Here is a 17,629-nt window from a genome sequence, read left to right on the forward strand (position 1 = left end):
CCCAACTATCCTTTTTTATCTGATGGATTCAATGAGGGAAGATCACTGTGCGACTGGAAACGAAAGAGAGTTAACAAGATGCAACCAGTCCATGGATAAAACAACTGAGAAAAGCCTCCACATTGTCTAGTGTTCTGGTGTCCTTCACATGCACAGGTAACGATGTGGATCACTGTGGGCTGCTTGGTCTGCTGCTTAACCTTTGGAGGGCTGCCTTTGGCTCACTGCTCTTGCCCTTCCCAATGTAGCTGCACCTTTCATAGTCTCAATGAAGCAACAAAGGAAAGGTATGTTGATACTCTGTTTTTTTAGTGTGGAAGATTTTCATGTTCACCTTAGGATGTGTGAAGAGGAAAACAGTGTTATTCTGTGACTGTTTGTTTGTTTGTTATTTTTCCAACCACTTTGCACTACTGCTTTATGTGCAGAAGGATTAGCTCCTGAGCACACTGTAATCTGGTTTCAGAGAAAGCATTCGATGATCTTCTGTACTAGCAGAGAAGCAATATAATTAACATCAGTAGAATAGCAAAAGATGAATAAAATGGAAAGTGTTTATTTTAAATTTATGGGCTGAAACTATGTCTTCAGATAGTTGTTCTGCTTCCAAGGACAAACCAGGCTTCTCTGTACTGTGGTTTCAAAACTGCATGTGCATTTGCCTTGTATTCCATTTGCTTTAGAATCCTTCAAATAGAGGTTTTAAGAGAAGGAAACAGTCCCCAGATCAGAAGGAAATAAAAATGCATGTTCCATAAATTAAATATAAAGGCTGAGAATGATTTCAGTTAAAAAAAATCTACCAAAGACAAGGTTGGAAGTTCTTTAGTGCTGGAACGAATCACACTTACCAAGAGATTTTCCCTGAAGATGCACAACTTTTTCTGAAATATTGTCATGAAGCTGTGCTCTGATTCAACAGGAAATAGGGCAAACTTCTATGAGGTACATTAACAAGAGAAAAGCTTATGAGACAAAGAGCAATTGCTGCCTTTCAAAATAAATAGTTCTTCTAGACAGAAGAAATTAAAACCTGCCATTTATATTTTGGGCACCAGAAAAAATGGGTTTGTTTTTGGCAAAACTTTGCAGGTCCAATAGAAATAAACGTTAGTGGCTCCCCAGTGATAAGTATACTGCTGAGAAGAATTATATGCAATTTATTGAGGGTGCAGTAGAAACAGTGAGTTATCCCCTAGATGCCATAGGTCCCAGTGGAATTCCCTTCTAAGGACTGGGAAAAATTGTGTTACTTTGTGTGACAAGTAGGTTACACTGTCTAATGCTCACTTTAAGTGAGCAATGATTTCGTTTTTCTGTATAATAATTCTCCAGACAAAATGTGAGATTTCCCACTAATATTAGGGGATCAGATAGCAGAGTTGTAGGTTACTACTTGACAATATTGTCTAAAATTGCCATCAACAGCATAAATGCACATTGATATGCTCCTATTAATGAACACTCTGTGCCATTTACATTAAAAAAATCTGGGGTTTTTTTTGAGGTTTTTGTGGGGTGGGAATTCTTTTTTTTCTTCAGTTGTTTTTTTTTTTTCAAAACATCAACCTTCAATTAAGGAGACTTTCCAGAGCTATGTGCTATCTCATGAGTTATCCAGAAGCCATTTCAAGAAAACCACATGAAGCTTTCCATTTCTCAGGTTGCAGGGTTTGAGCACGCTTCTTTCATCAGAGATTTAATTTGTGGTAGGAAATACTGGAAGAAAGCAACTATACTGTGTGCTGAGCTAAAATTAGAAATTTACATGGACAATTGAAAACCTTTAAATTTGGGGAAACTTGACCGAGCAAAAGCAGTTTAGCTATTTTGTTTATTTGCACTGATAATATTCTTCCAACCAAAAGTAATCTGGTTTTGATAGTTTTATAATCTCTTTATTAACTGGCTAGTATAACAAGGAGATGGTACTTGGATGATAATATTGTATTTCTCTCATAGTATCTTTTCTAGCATGTGAAATGGCACCTGCTTATTAGACCCTGGCACTTTGTATAAATTAATGTCATTGCTCATGTGAAGAAATTGCCCTTTTCCACTGCTGTTAGACAGAATAATGAGCATTTTAGAATGCGTTTTCCCCATGGTATCTACAATCTCATGCACGCTTGTGTGAGGTCTGAGTAAATACAAAATAAAGTCTTTGGAATTTGCCCTGTACGGTTGAGAGATGGGAAAGAACAATTAAATCCAGTTCCAGAGTTGCAATTTTATTCCTAAAAGTAGATTTTCTGGTGCTTTGATGCACCTAGTTGAGTGAATGTCTGGAATATAGTGGCTTCAAGACCATTGCACATCCTAACAGATTTCACTCTATTTCTAATTTCAAAGTGGGCTTTGATTTTTTTTTCCTGTCTTCATTTTATGAATAGGAGATTCCATGCTGCATTTCCTGTTTGTTCCTCCCTCCCCTACTTCATTGAGACTTGCTTAATATTTGGCTCTCAGGTCAAATCCCTTGTGGCTCAAATGGTAATCGGTGTTATAATATGCACTGGCATGATCATTAGTGTAAAAACATTGCAGTTACAACTTTCAGTAAGTGAATTAAAAATGAAAAGAAGAGTGACTGTATGGGGCAGATTCATGCCAAATATTGACAAGTGCAACAAACCGAAGTCACTTATATCAAGTCTATATTTGACCTCATGCTCTTAAACTGCTTCAGTTTTACAGGACTGAGTGATTTACATATAGCTCACTGGTTGATAGGAAAATAAAAAAGAAGGGTATGAAGGAAGAGGATGCAGGTACCAAGGATGCAGAAAATGTAGGTTGAAATAATGTAAAAAGTTTTCAAAATATAGGAAAAATAATTTTAGTATTTGTGTTTTCCAACTAGAACTGTGCTGTGCAACGACCCAGAAATGACAATCACACCTGTGAACATCCCAGGAGATACAATCAAACTTCGAATAGAGAAGACTGCCCTCAGGAGAGTGCCAGGGGAGGCTTTCCATTCTCTCCATAATCTGGAATTCCTCTGGATGCCTTATAATTCTTTGGCCAGCCTCAGTGTGATTACTTTTAAGGGTCTTCGTCAGTTACAAGAGCTAAGACTGGATGGGAATGATTTAAGTTCTTTCCCATGGGACTCTCTTGCAGACATGCCCCAGCTAAGGCTGCTGGACTTACATAATAATGCACTCACCTCAGTATCAGCAGAAGCAATTCATTACATAAAGAATATTACCTATCTGGATCTGTCTAGCAATAAACTGATGACTCTTCCTCAAGCTCTCATTTCAGCCTGGGCAAACCTCCAAGCAGTTCCTTACTTCCCCAATGACAACTCCAAGATCATTATAGGTAAGAGAAATAAATAAGAATGGGGCAATATTAGAACTCCACTGACATATCACTATCAAATGTGAAGCATATAGTAATAGTAGCTTAAGATTTCTCCTTCACTCTAGGAAAAAATAATAATAATGGCAACTCATTGCTGATGTCTGTATGCCCCAGGGAGGGCAAGAGATGTCCTGCTGAAAGTAAGGATTGTTAAAGTTCTGCACATACTTTTTTTAAGATTTCACCAATTCTGCTCCTTATTCAGCCAAACAAGTTACTGCTGGCAAAATAAAGCAGTCTTTCTTTCAGGAGGTAACAATGCTGATTCAGCAATAATTTAGACTACTGTTGTGGCAGAGTTTACCAGCATGGAAATATAGAGCTATGTAGAAAGATATGGTAGACTGTTTACCCTAGAGTAAAAGCTGGGTCTGTCATTATTGAGTGGGCCATAAAATGACTTGGCTCCACCACCCTAACAGGGACTAGATATAATAATAATAACTGTTTCCTAGATACCTTGGACAGAAAGACATATTCTTCATGGTATTTTGAGCATGCTCAGAATGAGGATGTAATGAGGTAATGAGGATGTAAGCCTCTTGTTCAATGCAACCCAGGTTAGTAGTGACTCAGTAGTTGATATCTGATGTTTGTTTGATAACCTATATCGAGAGTGCTCAGTAGGGCTGTATGAAGCTGCAGTCGCTGATTAGATCTGGAGGAGATTCAGTGGTTGAATCCTCAAATCTGAATTGAATTGGGAGACCCATTAAAAGGCCTGAATCAAATTTGAAGCCTCTGCATTGATTCAGAAAAGATTTGGAGAGATTTGGAGATTCAGATCAGCCGGGAGGCTGCAGGTTCTCCTGCAGCTCCTCCATCTGTTCCTGCTTCTGCCCTGGCAGGGGAGCCATGGGAGAAGCCCCCATGGCTGCCCTGCCTTGTCCCATCCTCTGCCCGGCCCCAGCTTCCCAGCATTTAAAAAAAAAAAAAAGAAAAAAAAGTTCCATACTCACTGGCTGCAGTAGCATTGATTTGGGGCCTCTGAGGGCTCATGGCCGAGCCCCTCCATGCAGCAGGGGTCAGCGAAGGACAGTGGGGATCACCCCCCCACCTGGCTCTTGTGTGGCAGCTGTGACATGGTGCGGGTACAGTACGGCTCAGGGATACACTGTATGCTGGTGAGGCCCCAGGGAGCTGGGCTGGGGTTGCCCTACTGGAATTTCAGTGCCAGTCTGCTGGAGGATGTGGGTTTCAGGGAGGTCTTCTGAGAGTTCTGGCTGGCCTGGCGGGAGAGACAGGCAGCTTTCCCTTTGGCTCGGAGATGGTGGGATGTGGGGAAGGTGCACATCTGGTTTTTTGCTGCAGCTACACTTGGGGGCACACCTGGCAGAGGGAGGCGGTCTGGGAGCACCTTGAGTGGGAAGTCCTGGAGCTGGAGAGGTGCCTGGCCACTGACCCAACCAACCCATCCCTCTGCAAAGAGTGTTGGCAGAGGTGGGATGAGCTTTGTGCTCTGGATGACCACTGTGCCTGCGGTGCATTTGTCCTTTTACGCATCTAGATCCTTCAGGAGATGGACCGTGGCTCCTGCTTCGTCTGTGCCCTGGAGAGAAGCTGGGGTGGGGGGCAAGAAGTACATCACCTGCCTTCTAGTGGGTGATGGTACCCCCCTTACGGATCCAGGTGAGATATGCATGGGCCTTCTGTGAAGAGCTCTTCTCCCTGGATCCAACTGATGCCAAAGCCTGTCAGACCAGACAGGTGCGGGTGACCAGAACTGGCTAGAGGCTCCTCTCACTCTGGCTGAGTTTTTGGCCGCCCTCCACCTGATGCCTGGCAATAAGGTGCCAGGCATCGTTGGGCTGAGTTCTACTGGGCCTTCTGCCATGACCTTGGCCGAGACTTTGCCACAGTCTGGGCTGAATCTGAGGGAAGTGGGGAACTCCCTCTGTTGTGCCAGAGGGCTGTGCTGAACCTTCTGCTGAAGAAGGGGGATGCCCAAGACCTGAGGAACTGGAGTCCCATGTCCCTCCTTTGCATGAACTACAAGGTGGCAGCTAAGGCCATCCCTTGGCAGCCTCCAGGCATCCAGGCATTGGACTCTGCAGCCTCCTCTGCCTGGGTCAACTGGGTCAAGAGCTTTGGCCTGATGGTGGGTGATGGGTGGCAGGTGCACTCACTCTCACCCGTGCTCCATGGGATCTGCTGGAGCATGGGCTCATGGCTCTACTTGGGGGTCTACCTGTCCCCCATTACCCCCTCCCCACTGGAGAACTGGCACTGGCTAGAGGCAAAGGTGGTGGAGTGGCTGCAGGCATGAGCAGGACTCCTGAGGTGTCTCTCCCTGCATGGGAGAGTTTTGGTGCTGAACCATCTGGTCCTGTCCATGCACCAGCAGGCAGGGACCACATCCAGGGAGACCTGGATAGGTTGGAGAAGTGGGCGGATCTGAACAGGATGCGGTTCAAGAAGGACAAGTGCAGAGTGCTGCACCTAGGGAGAGGGAACTAGCATTATAGTTATAGGTTAGGGGCTGACCCTCTCAGCAGCACAGAGGCAGAGAGGGATCTTGGAATTGTGATTGACTCTAGGATGAATATGAGTCGCCAGTGCGATGAAGCAATAGGCAGAGCCAACCGCACCCTGTCATGCATCAACAGGGGCATTACTAACAGATCCAGACAGGTCTTGCTTCCCCTCTATGCGGCGCTGGTCAGGCCGCAGCTGGAGTACTGTCCAGTTCTGGGTGCTGCACCTCAAGAAGGATGTGGGGAACCTGGAGAGGGTCCAGAGGAGGGCCACTCGTATGGTTGAGGGCCTCCGTGGCCAGCTCTAGGAGGAGAGGCTGAGGGACCTGAATCTCTTCAGTCTCCACAAGAGGAGACTGAGGGGGGATCTTGTGGCTGCCTACAACCTTATCATGGGCCAGCAGCAGGGACTCAGGGAAAGTCTGTTCACCAGGGCCCCCCTTGGAGTCACTAGGAACAATGGCCACAAGCTGAGGGAGGATAGGTTTAGGTTAGCTATTAGGAAGAACTACTTCACTGTAAGGGTGGCCAGAGCCTGGAATAGGCTTCCCAGAGAGGTGGTGCTCTCACCTTCCTTGGAAATCTTCAAAAGGAGACTGGATAGGCACCTGGCTGGCGTCTTATGACCCCACCCACCCCCAGTGCTTCTTCCTGCCCATGGTGGGGGGTTGGACTAGATGATCTGTCTGACTCATTGATTCTATGATTCTATGAATAGGCAGGAGTGGGTGGACCCTGCTGCGCTGGTCCAGAGCATGGCTCTACCCATGACACGTGCTACCTGCTGGCTGGTCAAGGAGGTGAAATCTGCCCTATCTCCTGATGCCCTTGCTTTTGTTGGTGAGGTCCTGTGTGGTGGCAGCCCACCCCACCCTGTATCCTCCAGCCCACCAGAGTTTGTTGTGGGGCTGTTGCCTCACCCGGCCTTGTGGTGCTCCTCACTTTGGCACCTGAGCCAGCTGAAGGACACCAATTTGGTTCGCTTTTCCACCGTCCATCACTGCCACCTCTACATGCTCGTGCACTGCACAATCCATCGTGCCACACTCTCGTCCCACCCAGACACCAAGTGGCAGGACCTGCTCGGCGAGGGTGTAGCTAGGGCACCTCTGTGGCTGAGCCTGTACTCCACCCTCATGCCATGAGCCACTGGGGACCTCAGATGGTGGCTCCTGCATGGAGCCATTGCCACGGGCATGTATGTGGCAAGCTTCACAGATGCCCGTGTCTCCTGTTGCTTCTGTGGGCAGAGGGAGAGCCTGGCGCACATGACACTTGAGTGCACCAGGCTGCAGCCCCTCCACCTCCACTTCACCCTGCACTTTTTTATTTTTGGGCACTCCATCCATGGCCCCGCCAAGTCCTGGGACCTCCTGGTCAATCTCCTCCTGGCCCTGGCCAAGTGGGCCCTGTACGTGACCAGGAAGGAGGCTCTGACTGTGAAGGTGCCAGGGGACTGAAGGGCCACTTTCCTTTCACTTGTCCATGCATGTTTCCTGGCAGAGCACCACTGGGTGCATTCCATCAGCTCCTTGGATGCCTTTGAGGACCAGTGGATGTGTCCCTGGGGGCTCTGCTTGGTGTCCCCCTCAGGTGCACTTATTTTCATGTTTTGAGCCTTTGACACACACCATAGTCTTATCCTGTTTTTTTCATTAGTTGTCCCAAGAACTTAGTTGTACCACTCATTCATTAGCCCCACATGGGGTTACTAGTTAGCCAGGTGGGCCTTAGAGCCTATGGTCTGAGTGTTATGAATAGACAGGAGCTTTTGAGGCCTGGCCAGTTGGTGCCTGGGCCTTGTGCCAGCTGGATGGCTGAAGCAACCATAACCTGGTGTGACCCCTGGACCCTCTACCCACTGCAGCAGTCTGGCAGAGGGGGCTGCTGCCTGGCTGTGGCTTGCTGCCACCTGTGACAGCATCTGCCCCCTTGGACCTGTAGCCCTATGGCTGCACTGCAACCAGACCCAGACAGAGACCACACAACTGCCTGGGCTGTGGTATGGGCATTGCAGCAGAGCCTCGTGCAACTCTGGGCCAGCTGCCAGTGGGTTATGACTGCACAGTTGCCCTTTGTGAGGCACTGTTGTTATGTCTTCTGGTGCCCCATATCTGCTATCTGGTCAGCTATTGCCTGGAAGTTGTGCCCGTTGCAATGGCCCACTTCGGACTGTCAAAGCATTTCTCCTGGCCTCAAATGGCCAGGAGGCCAGCAACCTCATTTGCCCTCCAGCTGGGTCCCCAGTGCTCATTCTGGACAGGCTCCTCTTATGGGTCCTGCCACTTGCCTCACCAGCAGAGATCCTGGTGTTCCTTGTTTAAAAATTGCAAATTCTCTGATAAAAACCCCACATTCTCTCATTAAAAGACCCCAAATCTGTGTTCTTCTGTGATTCAAATGGAATGCCACTATATATAGAGAGAGCAGTTTGGCAACATTTCATTGATATATATTATAATTTTAAAGCAATTTGGAAGCCTACCAGTGCCTCTATCACCATAGTAAAATGAATTCTAAATATCTATACACTTTGGCATTGGCTTTTGGGTTTTTTTGTTATAGAAGAATCACAGGTGCCCATGCCCCTTTCCTCACCAGGATATGGGGCACTAAGCAGAACTGGGATGTCAGTGCCCTGCCCATTCCCTTGCCGCTCACTCCCAACCCACAGCCCCTGCTGCCCCCCACTAGCTCCCTTCTGGCAGAAGCTCTGTTCTGGCACCAGGACATGAGTATAGCTGCAGCTGTCTCACTGGCTGCTTTGTGGTTGTGAACAGTGTCTGCCCTTGCTGTTCTTTTCCCTGTGCCTGTACCCAGGCCATAGAGATCCCCATGCTGTTCTTGGGAAGCCCTTGACTGGGGCTCAGGGGCTGGACAAGCCCATTTCCTTCCAGGCCAGTCTTCCCCTGCGCAGCCTGTTCTAGTGGAGCAGAGTGGGGATCTAAGCCTGGCTATGGTGGCCTCTCCTCCTGGCTACTGAGTGCTCCCTCATCCCCCACCCCTGAGCCCCACCCATCTCTCTCATCTCTCTTTCTCTCTCTCTCTCTCTCTCTCTCACACTCACACATCTCTGCTGCTACCTCCATCTCTCCCCAGAGCCCATCACACCGCCCAAGTGGTTTCTGGGACCAGGAGAACCACCCCGCCCAGCTGGGACCACTGGTCCCAGCACCAGTGTGGGCATGGACTTCAGTGTGGCAGTTACCCCTGCAGTTGCAGCTCCCACCAGCAGGTCCCATCCTGTCTGGCTGCTGGGCATACAGGGTGTGAGATTTGTGAGGGTGAGGGAGTGGGAAGATGTGGGTGGGTGTGGGTGTATGTGTGTGTTGCAGGGTCTGTAGCGGGCGGTTGGGAGGGTTTGTGGGTGGATGTAGGGGTGAGTGTAAAGTTTATGGGGGAGAGGAGTGGGGCTTTTGCAGGGGTTTGTGGTTGTGGGGTTTGTGGGTTTGTGGGTTGTGTGTATGGAAGGACTGTGTGGGGGTGAGGGGAACTGTGTTGGCTTGCAGGGACTATGTGGGAGGGGTGGGTCCCCTGCTCACCCTCTCTGCATGGTGCACAGCCCCACCCTCCAGCAGTAGCCAGCAGCAGGCCATCAGGGCACTTGTGGTTTGCTGCTGGCAGAGCCCCATGATGGCATGTGGGCTCTCACTGCCTGAGAGCCAGGAACTCCATGTAGCATGTGGAGCTAGCCTGGCCCACTGGTGTGTGGCTTCAGGCAGGACCAGGCTGGCTCCTGCTGCCACCTGGTGTTCCTGGCACTGTATGCAGGAGCCATGTGCCATTGGGCTGGACCAGGTCCTGCCTCCTGGTGTGCTGAGACAAGTCCATGGAGGCAGGAACTGCCTTGGCTGTGTGTGGCTCCTGCATGCAGTGCCGGGAGTCCCCTCCCCCTTGCAGCAGCATGTGTAGACTGTAACTGGGGCTGGCTGGGGCATGAGGGTGCTATATTGTGGAGGCTGCCTGCTGCCTAGCCCCACACTGTAGCACTCTTGTGCTCCAGCCAGCTCCTTCACTGCCTGATGCCACCACTCAGAGCCCAGCGCTGATTCCCCCACCTGACTCCCTGCCAGCCTGGTGCTGCTCTGCCCTTGCTAAAATTGATGCAGTCCTGGGCTCATGTGAAAATGCTGCACCTAGGAAGCAGCTGATTTTGGTGCGAATTGCACTGTAGTTTATTCAGGCACATTAATAATACATGTAGATGTGTCCAGTCTAGCTGAAAATCCCATCAAAGAGGATGAGTTACTCTTATTATCTGAGATGGTTGTCCCAAATATGAGGAAACAGACATTGCTGACATAACTAAGGTTACACATAAAAGAAACCAGAATTTTTTTTTAAAGAAACAAATTGTGGTCTGCACATTTTTAGTTTTATTAGCTAATAGCAGTTAATATTTGGTTAGCAGAAAGAAAGGAAGAAAGAAATGAGCATCTCCTCTGTGCATGTTGCAAGGTGCTAATTCTCAACAGAGGATACACCTTAGGTATTGCATGATTTACACCAGGGCAGTCCAACTTCAGCGTGGCTGGGGCTGTACCTGGTCATGGGCACATTGTGCGGGCCACATGCTGTGGGGGGCCACAGATTGCATGGGGTCCCAGGACCACTATTACAAGCAGCCCTCCTCCCCCACTGTGGAAGCAGAGCAAACCTCCCCTCCTTGCCCTGAGAGCAGCACAAGCCTACCATTCTCAGTACCATGGGAGCTGCTGCTCCTCACCCCTCCTGCTACCACCGCATGAGCAGCGTGAGCTACCACCTGAGCCTCTCTGCTGGTGTTGCCATGCAGGCAGCAAACCCTCCCCTCACCACGTAGGGAACAATCCTACTGGGTTCCTTTTCACTGTAATGCCCTGTCCCAGGGATTCTGGCTTCCATCACAGCAGCAAGAGTAATGAGGGGAGTGGCAGCTTGGTGGGAGCTGGTTTTAATCCTTCCTGAATCAGATGTGGCCATTGGCCTGCCAGTTGGACAGCCCTGAATTATATGGTCTTATTCATGTTGTAATGATAGGATGTTGAATGTAACAATTTGTGATGTGAATTTCTTTTTGTAGAGAGCCAAGTTACATGAGAAATGTTACTTCATTTTTATACTATTTGATTAGAACAAGACTCCAGTGTTCTTGCTTTGGCTGACTTATAAGTGCCAGCATAGCCACTCACACAGTTTGCCTGACCTGGGGACCTTAAGGAATGAATCCATGGAAATATATGTGAGGGTAATGTAGTACATAAAACAATATTCAGGCTGCTTCCTTGACCCTAAAGGCTTGACCCAGGATGGCGTTCAGTGGACATACATTTACCATTCTAGTGTGGTAAATCCATGGCTTATAGAACAGTTGGGGAGAGAGAGACACACACACAGTTATACGCTTAGTTTTCTCCTGCACTTTGCTTTTTCACACTAAAACATAATCTATGAATAGGAGAGATTAAATTATACCTTTTAAACCATAAGGCAGATAATTTTGAATGATCTCAAAAGCCTGCTTTTATTATAATAAAGAGTAGCATTGGAATTAACTTAGCACTCGCTCATTGCCATTTGTTTTTAGTTTTGTGATGCCTTTTGGGCAATACCTGAACGTGGCTTATCAGGTAGGTCTTGAGGAATATTTGTAATAGGGAAGTGGATCATCAGTGGCTACCATGGGTTGTATATCACACAAAGACAGCAGAAGCTGTCTTTATCACCTTCAGGGATAAGTTTCAGAGAGAACTGGGTAGCAATAAAGTCATTAGTAGCAGTATCATAACTAGGGGTGGGTAAGGGGGGGCAACTGATAATCAGAAAACATTTTTTGTGGTCTTGTCAAGGTTGTCCATGGGTGAGCAAGGGCAAGTCCAAGATTTAATGTAAAAGTATAATACAACAATGGTACCATCAGTTATTTAATCCATAGTGATTTGAACACAGTACCTGAAATTAAAATCACTTAGTTCACCAGAGCATCCAGAATAGTTTAACTACATTACCTAGAATAAGAGTCCAGAAGAATATATTTAACACAAGTATTTGGAGTAGCTTGCTAACTTGAAAAAATATCAGGAAAGCAATGCTTTATGTATTGTGACTGCTGCTTGACTTGAAGATTAGATGACAGGCTCACCTGCTTTTCAGCTGTACCTATATGATTATACAACCACAATTTTATATGCCAAGCTCAAGCATTTGAAAGCAAAGTAATGAACAGTGAAATGCTTTAGCAATCTAATATTGCCTAAATTATGAAGAAATACTTTACTTTATTCTGGTATAAAGGAATACATAATTTGTTACAAATGAACAATATTAACTCTGGTTCATTGTTATACATTATTCTGATTTTGATTTTTATGTCAATATTTTATTTTAAGGGATTTAAAAAATCCATTCATTCTTCACATTTTTGGGTGAAAAATGATTTTTTTGGGTGGAAAGAGACATAAAAAATGTAGACATTTGTAAAACTGAGCAAAGGAATTAAATTGACATTTCTTTAATCTTATTTAATGGGATAATTTAAAAAAAATAGTTGCCTATAAGGTTAAGAATCAGACAATATGAAAGCATAAATATCTTTGTGTTTTAGTTATAGGAGAATTTACAACCTTACAATTGAAATCTGATTCCATTAACTACTGAATGGCTGTTAACTTTCCCCAATAAACTATATGTACCTAGCACCCTTGTCCTACAGTTCCTAAAACAAAAGACTTCAGATGGTTGATTAAAAGGCAGGTATCTGTGTTTTTAAAAGGGATCCTATGTTCTTTCTAACACAGAGTTAGCCAGGTGAAGGGAAAATGTTCAGACATTTATATAATGCCTCACTCTGCTTCTATTGAAGTAAATGATAAAAATACTTCATTGATAGTAGTAGAGCAGGACTACTGCATAACTCCATTTGAAATAAATGGGAAGTAGTTGGTCTCAAGCATTTGAAAGATATTTTTGATTTGACTATATTTCTCTAATATAACTAGGCCACAAATTTCCAAAGAAATTAATTAAGTGGAAATTTTTAGTAAAAACTCAACTAAAAAACTATATTTTCTAGAAGGAGACAAAGGCTCTCTCTCAATGGCTTCTGCAGCAAGGCTGGGTGTGCTGCTCAAAAATCATAGACATTTTTGCTTGTGTCTGAGCCTGCAAATTATGCAGCATATATGGCACAGGAGCAGGTCTAAGGGCTCAGAACAGCCCTTAGCATGTGCTGTAGCACAGCACTCAAGCATTCCAGACAAGCAGAGCTTGGGAACATTTGTTTAGGGTTGCCATGAGCTATGTACAATGAAGCCCATTAGTGGGATTGGTTACACATAGTTGTTGAGTTTGGGTGGGCTTGTTTCTTAGAGACAGCTTCCTCTGGAGGCCTTATAGACACAGCCAAAGACACTTTTGGCAGAAGTCAAAATTTCAAATAAAAATAGGTGGATGAATTCTTTTCAAGCTTTGCAGGAGCACTTTTCTCTGTTTTCAAAGTGAAGTAGCAATTTGCAGGCCAATTTTGTTTTCTTTCCAAGTCAAAAGTATAGAACTGCAATCTTAACTATGGAGAGTCTGTTTTCTTGTTATAATCTTATAATCACACTTTATACTTATTTAGTGCTTTTTCTTCACAGATCTCAAAATGCTTTATAGAGCATTGTTGTTTCCATTTTAAAGAGAAAATAGCCATGCTGTGGTTCATAGCTACACTACAAAAATTTTATGGTGAGGATTAGAAGTCAGGTTATAGTCCATCCACAAGACTACAAATTAAGCTAGTATGTGGTAGAGTATGAGCCCATCACCATTTATTCAACTTTTCTAAAGAACAAAAGCAAAAGTAGCAATGGAATGGTTAGTAGCAGAGTGGCAAATAACTGTAATGGTTTGTCTTCACAGGCTTACAAGACAATCCTTGGGTGTGCGATTGCAGTTTGTATGAAATGGTCCATTTCATAAATTTCCAATCTCCTAACATAGCATTTATAGAAGCAAAACTGAAGTGCTTCACCCCCCGGAGTCTTGCTGGAGTTTTCTTCAGTCAAGTTGAACTAAGAAAATGTCAAAGTCCTGTTGTACATACATCTGTTGCCAAAGTAAAGACCATATTGGGCAGCACTGTGCTTCTGCGATGTGGTACTACTGGAGTACCCATTCCTGAACTCAGCTGGAGAAGAGCTGATGGTAATCGGCTTAATGGCACAGGTGAGTTTGGCTTTATACTGCATCATGTGACTAGAGTCTAGGCTTGTATTTTTCTGTGGTTTCTGAAGCAAATGTCAGTTATTCACCCTTCCAAATAAGTAAAAATACTGTTTACATCTTTGCTGAATAAGGAAACAGGACAAAAGAAAACAAGAGTTAACATTATACCTCTCCACAGTATTGATCTAATTTTGAATGAATACCCACACATCAATGTGATATAAGGATGTTAATAAAGGTATCACAAAATAGGTTACTTTTTCTCTGTTCCCTAATAATTATATTGTAGCAATACTTTTCTTTCCCATCTCTGAAAGTATTTCTTTGTGGTTGCACATCTGTCTATCATACAAGAATGAAGAATATGCAGCTGAAACAACAGGCATTTTAAAATTAGTTTTAATGATATATTTAAGAGTCTTCCCATCTTATGGGATGCCAGAGGTCCCTAATGATGCTTTTGCAGTATTGACCTAGCATTTAATCTAGTTAATCTTTCTATCAAGGATTTGTTTGATATAAATTCAACCAGGATCAAATTTGCAGATAGAAGATAAAAAGTGGTAGAAATAACCTTAGTATACTAATGGAACTAATATTAAGCTCACACAAAAGTCAGTAAAAGATAATGAAAACATCATCTATATTTCAGGTTACAAACTTAGTCCTAAAATAATCTCATAAAGTTTTGCCCTCAAATTTAAATTGTCTTTGAATTCAGGATGGGCAAAAACTAGGTTTTTAATATTATAGGGGAATCTGCATTTTTGCATGTTTTTCAATTCCAAAATTGAATGAAAAGAGCAACATTTTGAAAATTTCTGAAAAATAAGAACTGCCATTTACTGGGTTAGACCATATTTCCATCTTGTCTAATATCGTGTGTCACACAGTGTGAGAGAGTGGATGCTGAACAAGAGCGTGAACAGGGCATTTTGAAAATACAAATTAAAAACAAAGTTCCTGGACAACTGAAAAGTTTCTAGGTAAAGTTGAATATTTTTTTTCCGATTTAAAATGATCTCTTCATATTATGTAATATAAAATTGAGAAATTTTGGGAAAACAGTCATTTCAAAATAGAAATGTTCCATTCTGAAACACTAGAAATCTTTGCTGTATCCCTGGCTAAAGAGCTTTATTTCTTCAATTTAACTGAATCATATACCACCAATTCCAGCCACCTTTTTGCTACCCTTGGCTGCTGGAAGATGCTAATATAGTTACATTATTATGTCCTAACAAATTTTATCCCAGATCCCAAATTGCATGTCTAGCCCTGCATTGCATGGGGCTGCAAAGCAAGGCTTTTAAAAGTGCCAGGGCATAGCAACACTGTAAAAGTGTTGACCTGCGGAGAGCCAATTGGATCCCTATGCCTAGGCACCTTTAATAACCCTGATGTAAAGCCCATGATGCTGGACTTTTTAGTGCAGGTTTGAAGGTCCTGACATGTGATGGGATATGACAAATTTTATCCTACATCCCATGTCTGGCATGTCAGTATGCACAGTTCTTAGGATCCAGGATAACATTCATCAGGTACCAATCATGAAACTAAATTGATGTCTGCCAACAGCCTAATCTGACTTCCTTCTCCCTCATCTACCCATCTTCACATTTTTTTATATGCAAGATCTCACCAAGTCCTTTTGAGAAAAAAATGACAGCATTCAATATAACCCTTTCCTTTCGTTTGCCTTCCTTTACTTTTCTTTTGTCTTGCCACAGATATAGATGTTTCTTGTGGGCTTTCCTGCTGTAACTTCTTCACTTGTTTCAGAGTTTCCATCCTATCCTATCTCCACATCTTCCTCATGTCCACTCTCATTCTTACTCTCAGTTGCTTTCCTGAACTTCTCACTTCCCTTTGGGTTTCTCCACTAACTCATTGTATGCTTTATCTGTAAGCACTATCTGGTGTCCCTCTTGTCCTATTCTATCTTAGACTGTCTCCAATCCAGTTATGCCCCTTGCTGTCAGTTGCAACAATTCCTGCCAAAATTTCTAATTAGCATTTCCTAGTCAAATCTTGGAACCAGTAATCTAGCCTCATCCTGTTTGACTTGACATCATCTTCAGTTCAGTAAACCTTGCCTTCCTTAAAGCAGTGATTCTCAACCTGGGTGAGAGGGCCCCCAGGGGTACTGTGTGATACTTCTAAGGGTGTTGCACAATATTAGCACTGTTGCACATAATTCATGAGGTAAACCCAGAGCTTTCAAAGTGTCAAGAACATTTTGGTCTTTCTGAGTTCTTTGCAGCAGAAGAATTAGCTCTATTATTTTTTCATTGTCAAAAACCAAGCAAAAACTAATTGCTGGCATTTTCTGAGAGGTGCCTTGAGTCTAGTAAGGGGTGCCCTGAGTCTAAACAGGATGAGAACCATGGTCTTTGAATCTTTTTTTCCATAGGCTTCTATAACACTTTTCTCTCTAGCTCAATTCCTCTCTCTCTCTACTTGTTCCTTCTACTTTTCCTTCATTCAGAAGCTCCTCCTCATCCATCTGACAAAATCCATTCTTCTACACTTGTATCCATTCATCAAGCTGCTGCAAAGATCATTTTTGTAGTCCATCTCTTTTTACTCAAAACTTTTTCTTTCTTGCATGAAATGCTGTATTAGGCCTTAATAGTCTACTATAGGGACAGGCAATTATTGTGGGTGTAGGGCTGCTTACCGAGTTTTGGCAAACTGTCAAGGGCTGCATTGGTAGCCCTGCCCTTTGACAGATGCCCTGCACCTGGTCGCTATCTTGTGACCAGAAGTCCCGCCCCCTAACCCCTGACCTTAGCCACCAGAAGTCCTTCCCCTTGCCCCCTGAAGTACTCCTTTCAGCAAGGGTTTTGCTATTTCAGAACTGGAAAAATACCAAATTATATTTTAAAAAGTGAACATCTACAGCATTCATTAATTTGGTTAAAAAAAAAAAATGTCCTGGTTTACATGTGTTTGTGTAGTGTACATAGAGGTGATTGCTTAAAATGAAGTCTTACTTTTGTATATTGTGGGGGGTGCGTATAGGTTTGTGGAGGGGGCTATAGGTATGTGGGTATGTGGGTGTGGATATGCGGGGTATAGGTGGGTATGGGGTTTGTGGGGGTAAATGTGTGCCTGGGGTGTGTGAGGGGATGTGACGGGTCTGCGTGTGTGGCAGTGTGAGGGGGGCGTGGGTGCATGTTTATGCTTGGGTGCATGTGTGGGACTCAGCCTATGAACACACACACACACCCTGTCCCTGCCTACACACACACACCCTGTCCCTGTGTGCCCTCACACACTGTCCTTGCCTGTACATACATGCACACAAACACACACGAGTCCCTGCCTAAACACACACACACACACACACACACATTGTCCCTGCCTGCGCGTGCGCACGTGCGCGTGCACACACACACACACACACACTGTCCCTGCCTGCTCCCCCTACTGTCCCTGCCTGTACATGTACACACACACACACACACACACACACAAGTCCCTGCCTACACACACACACACTGTCCCTGCCTGCACACACACACTCACACACACACACACACACACACACACACACACACACACACACACACACACACACACACACCTCTCTC

At 44.7% G+C, this 17,629-nt stretch overlaps 1 protein-coding gene across 1 annotated transcript in view; it reads left to right on the forward strand.

Annotated features, from left to right (window-relative positions):
- Positions 1-119: 119 nt before the first annotated feature.
- Positions 120-17,629, forward strand: part of LRIT1 (leucine rich repeat, Ig-like and transmembrane domains 1) — a 23,315-nt gene continuing 5,805 nt past the window's right edge. The window contains exons 1-3 of the mRNA XM_019502286.1: positions 120-287; positions 2,864-3,330; positions 13,728-14,033. Of these exons, the coding sequence (XP_019357831.1) occupies positions 163-287; positions 2,864-3,330; positions 13,728-14,033 (898 nt within the window). The 5' untranslated portion in view covers positions 120-162. The remainder of the gene's footprint in view (positions 288-2,863; positions 3,331-13,727; positions 14,034-17,629) is intronic.

The sequence above is a fragment of the Gavialis gangeticus genome, unplaced genomic scaffold (genome assembly GCF_001723915.1).
Source record: "Gavialis gangeticus isolate Ggan-Ray unplaced genomic scaffold, GavGan_comp1, whole genome shotgun sequence".
NCBI lineage: Eukaryota > Metazoa > Chordata > Crocodylia > Gavialidae > Gavialis > Gavialis gangeticus.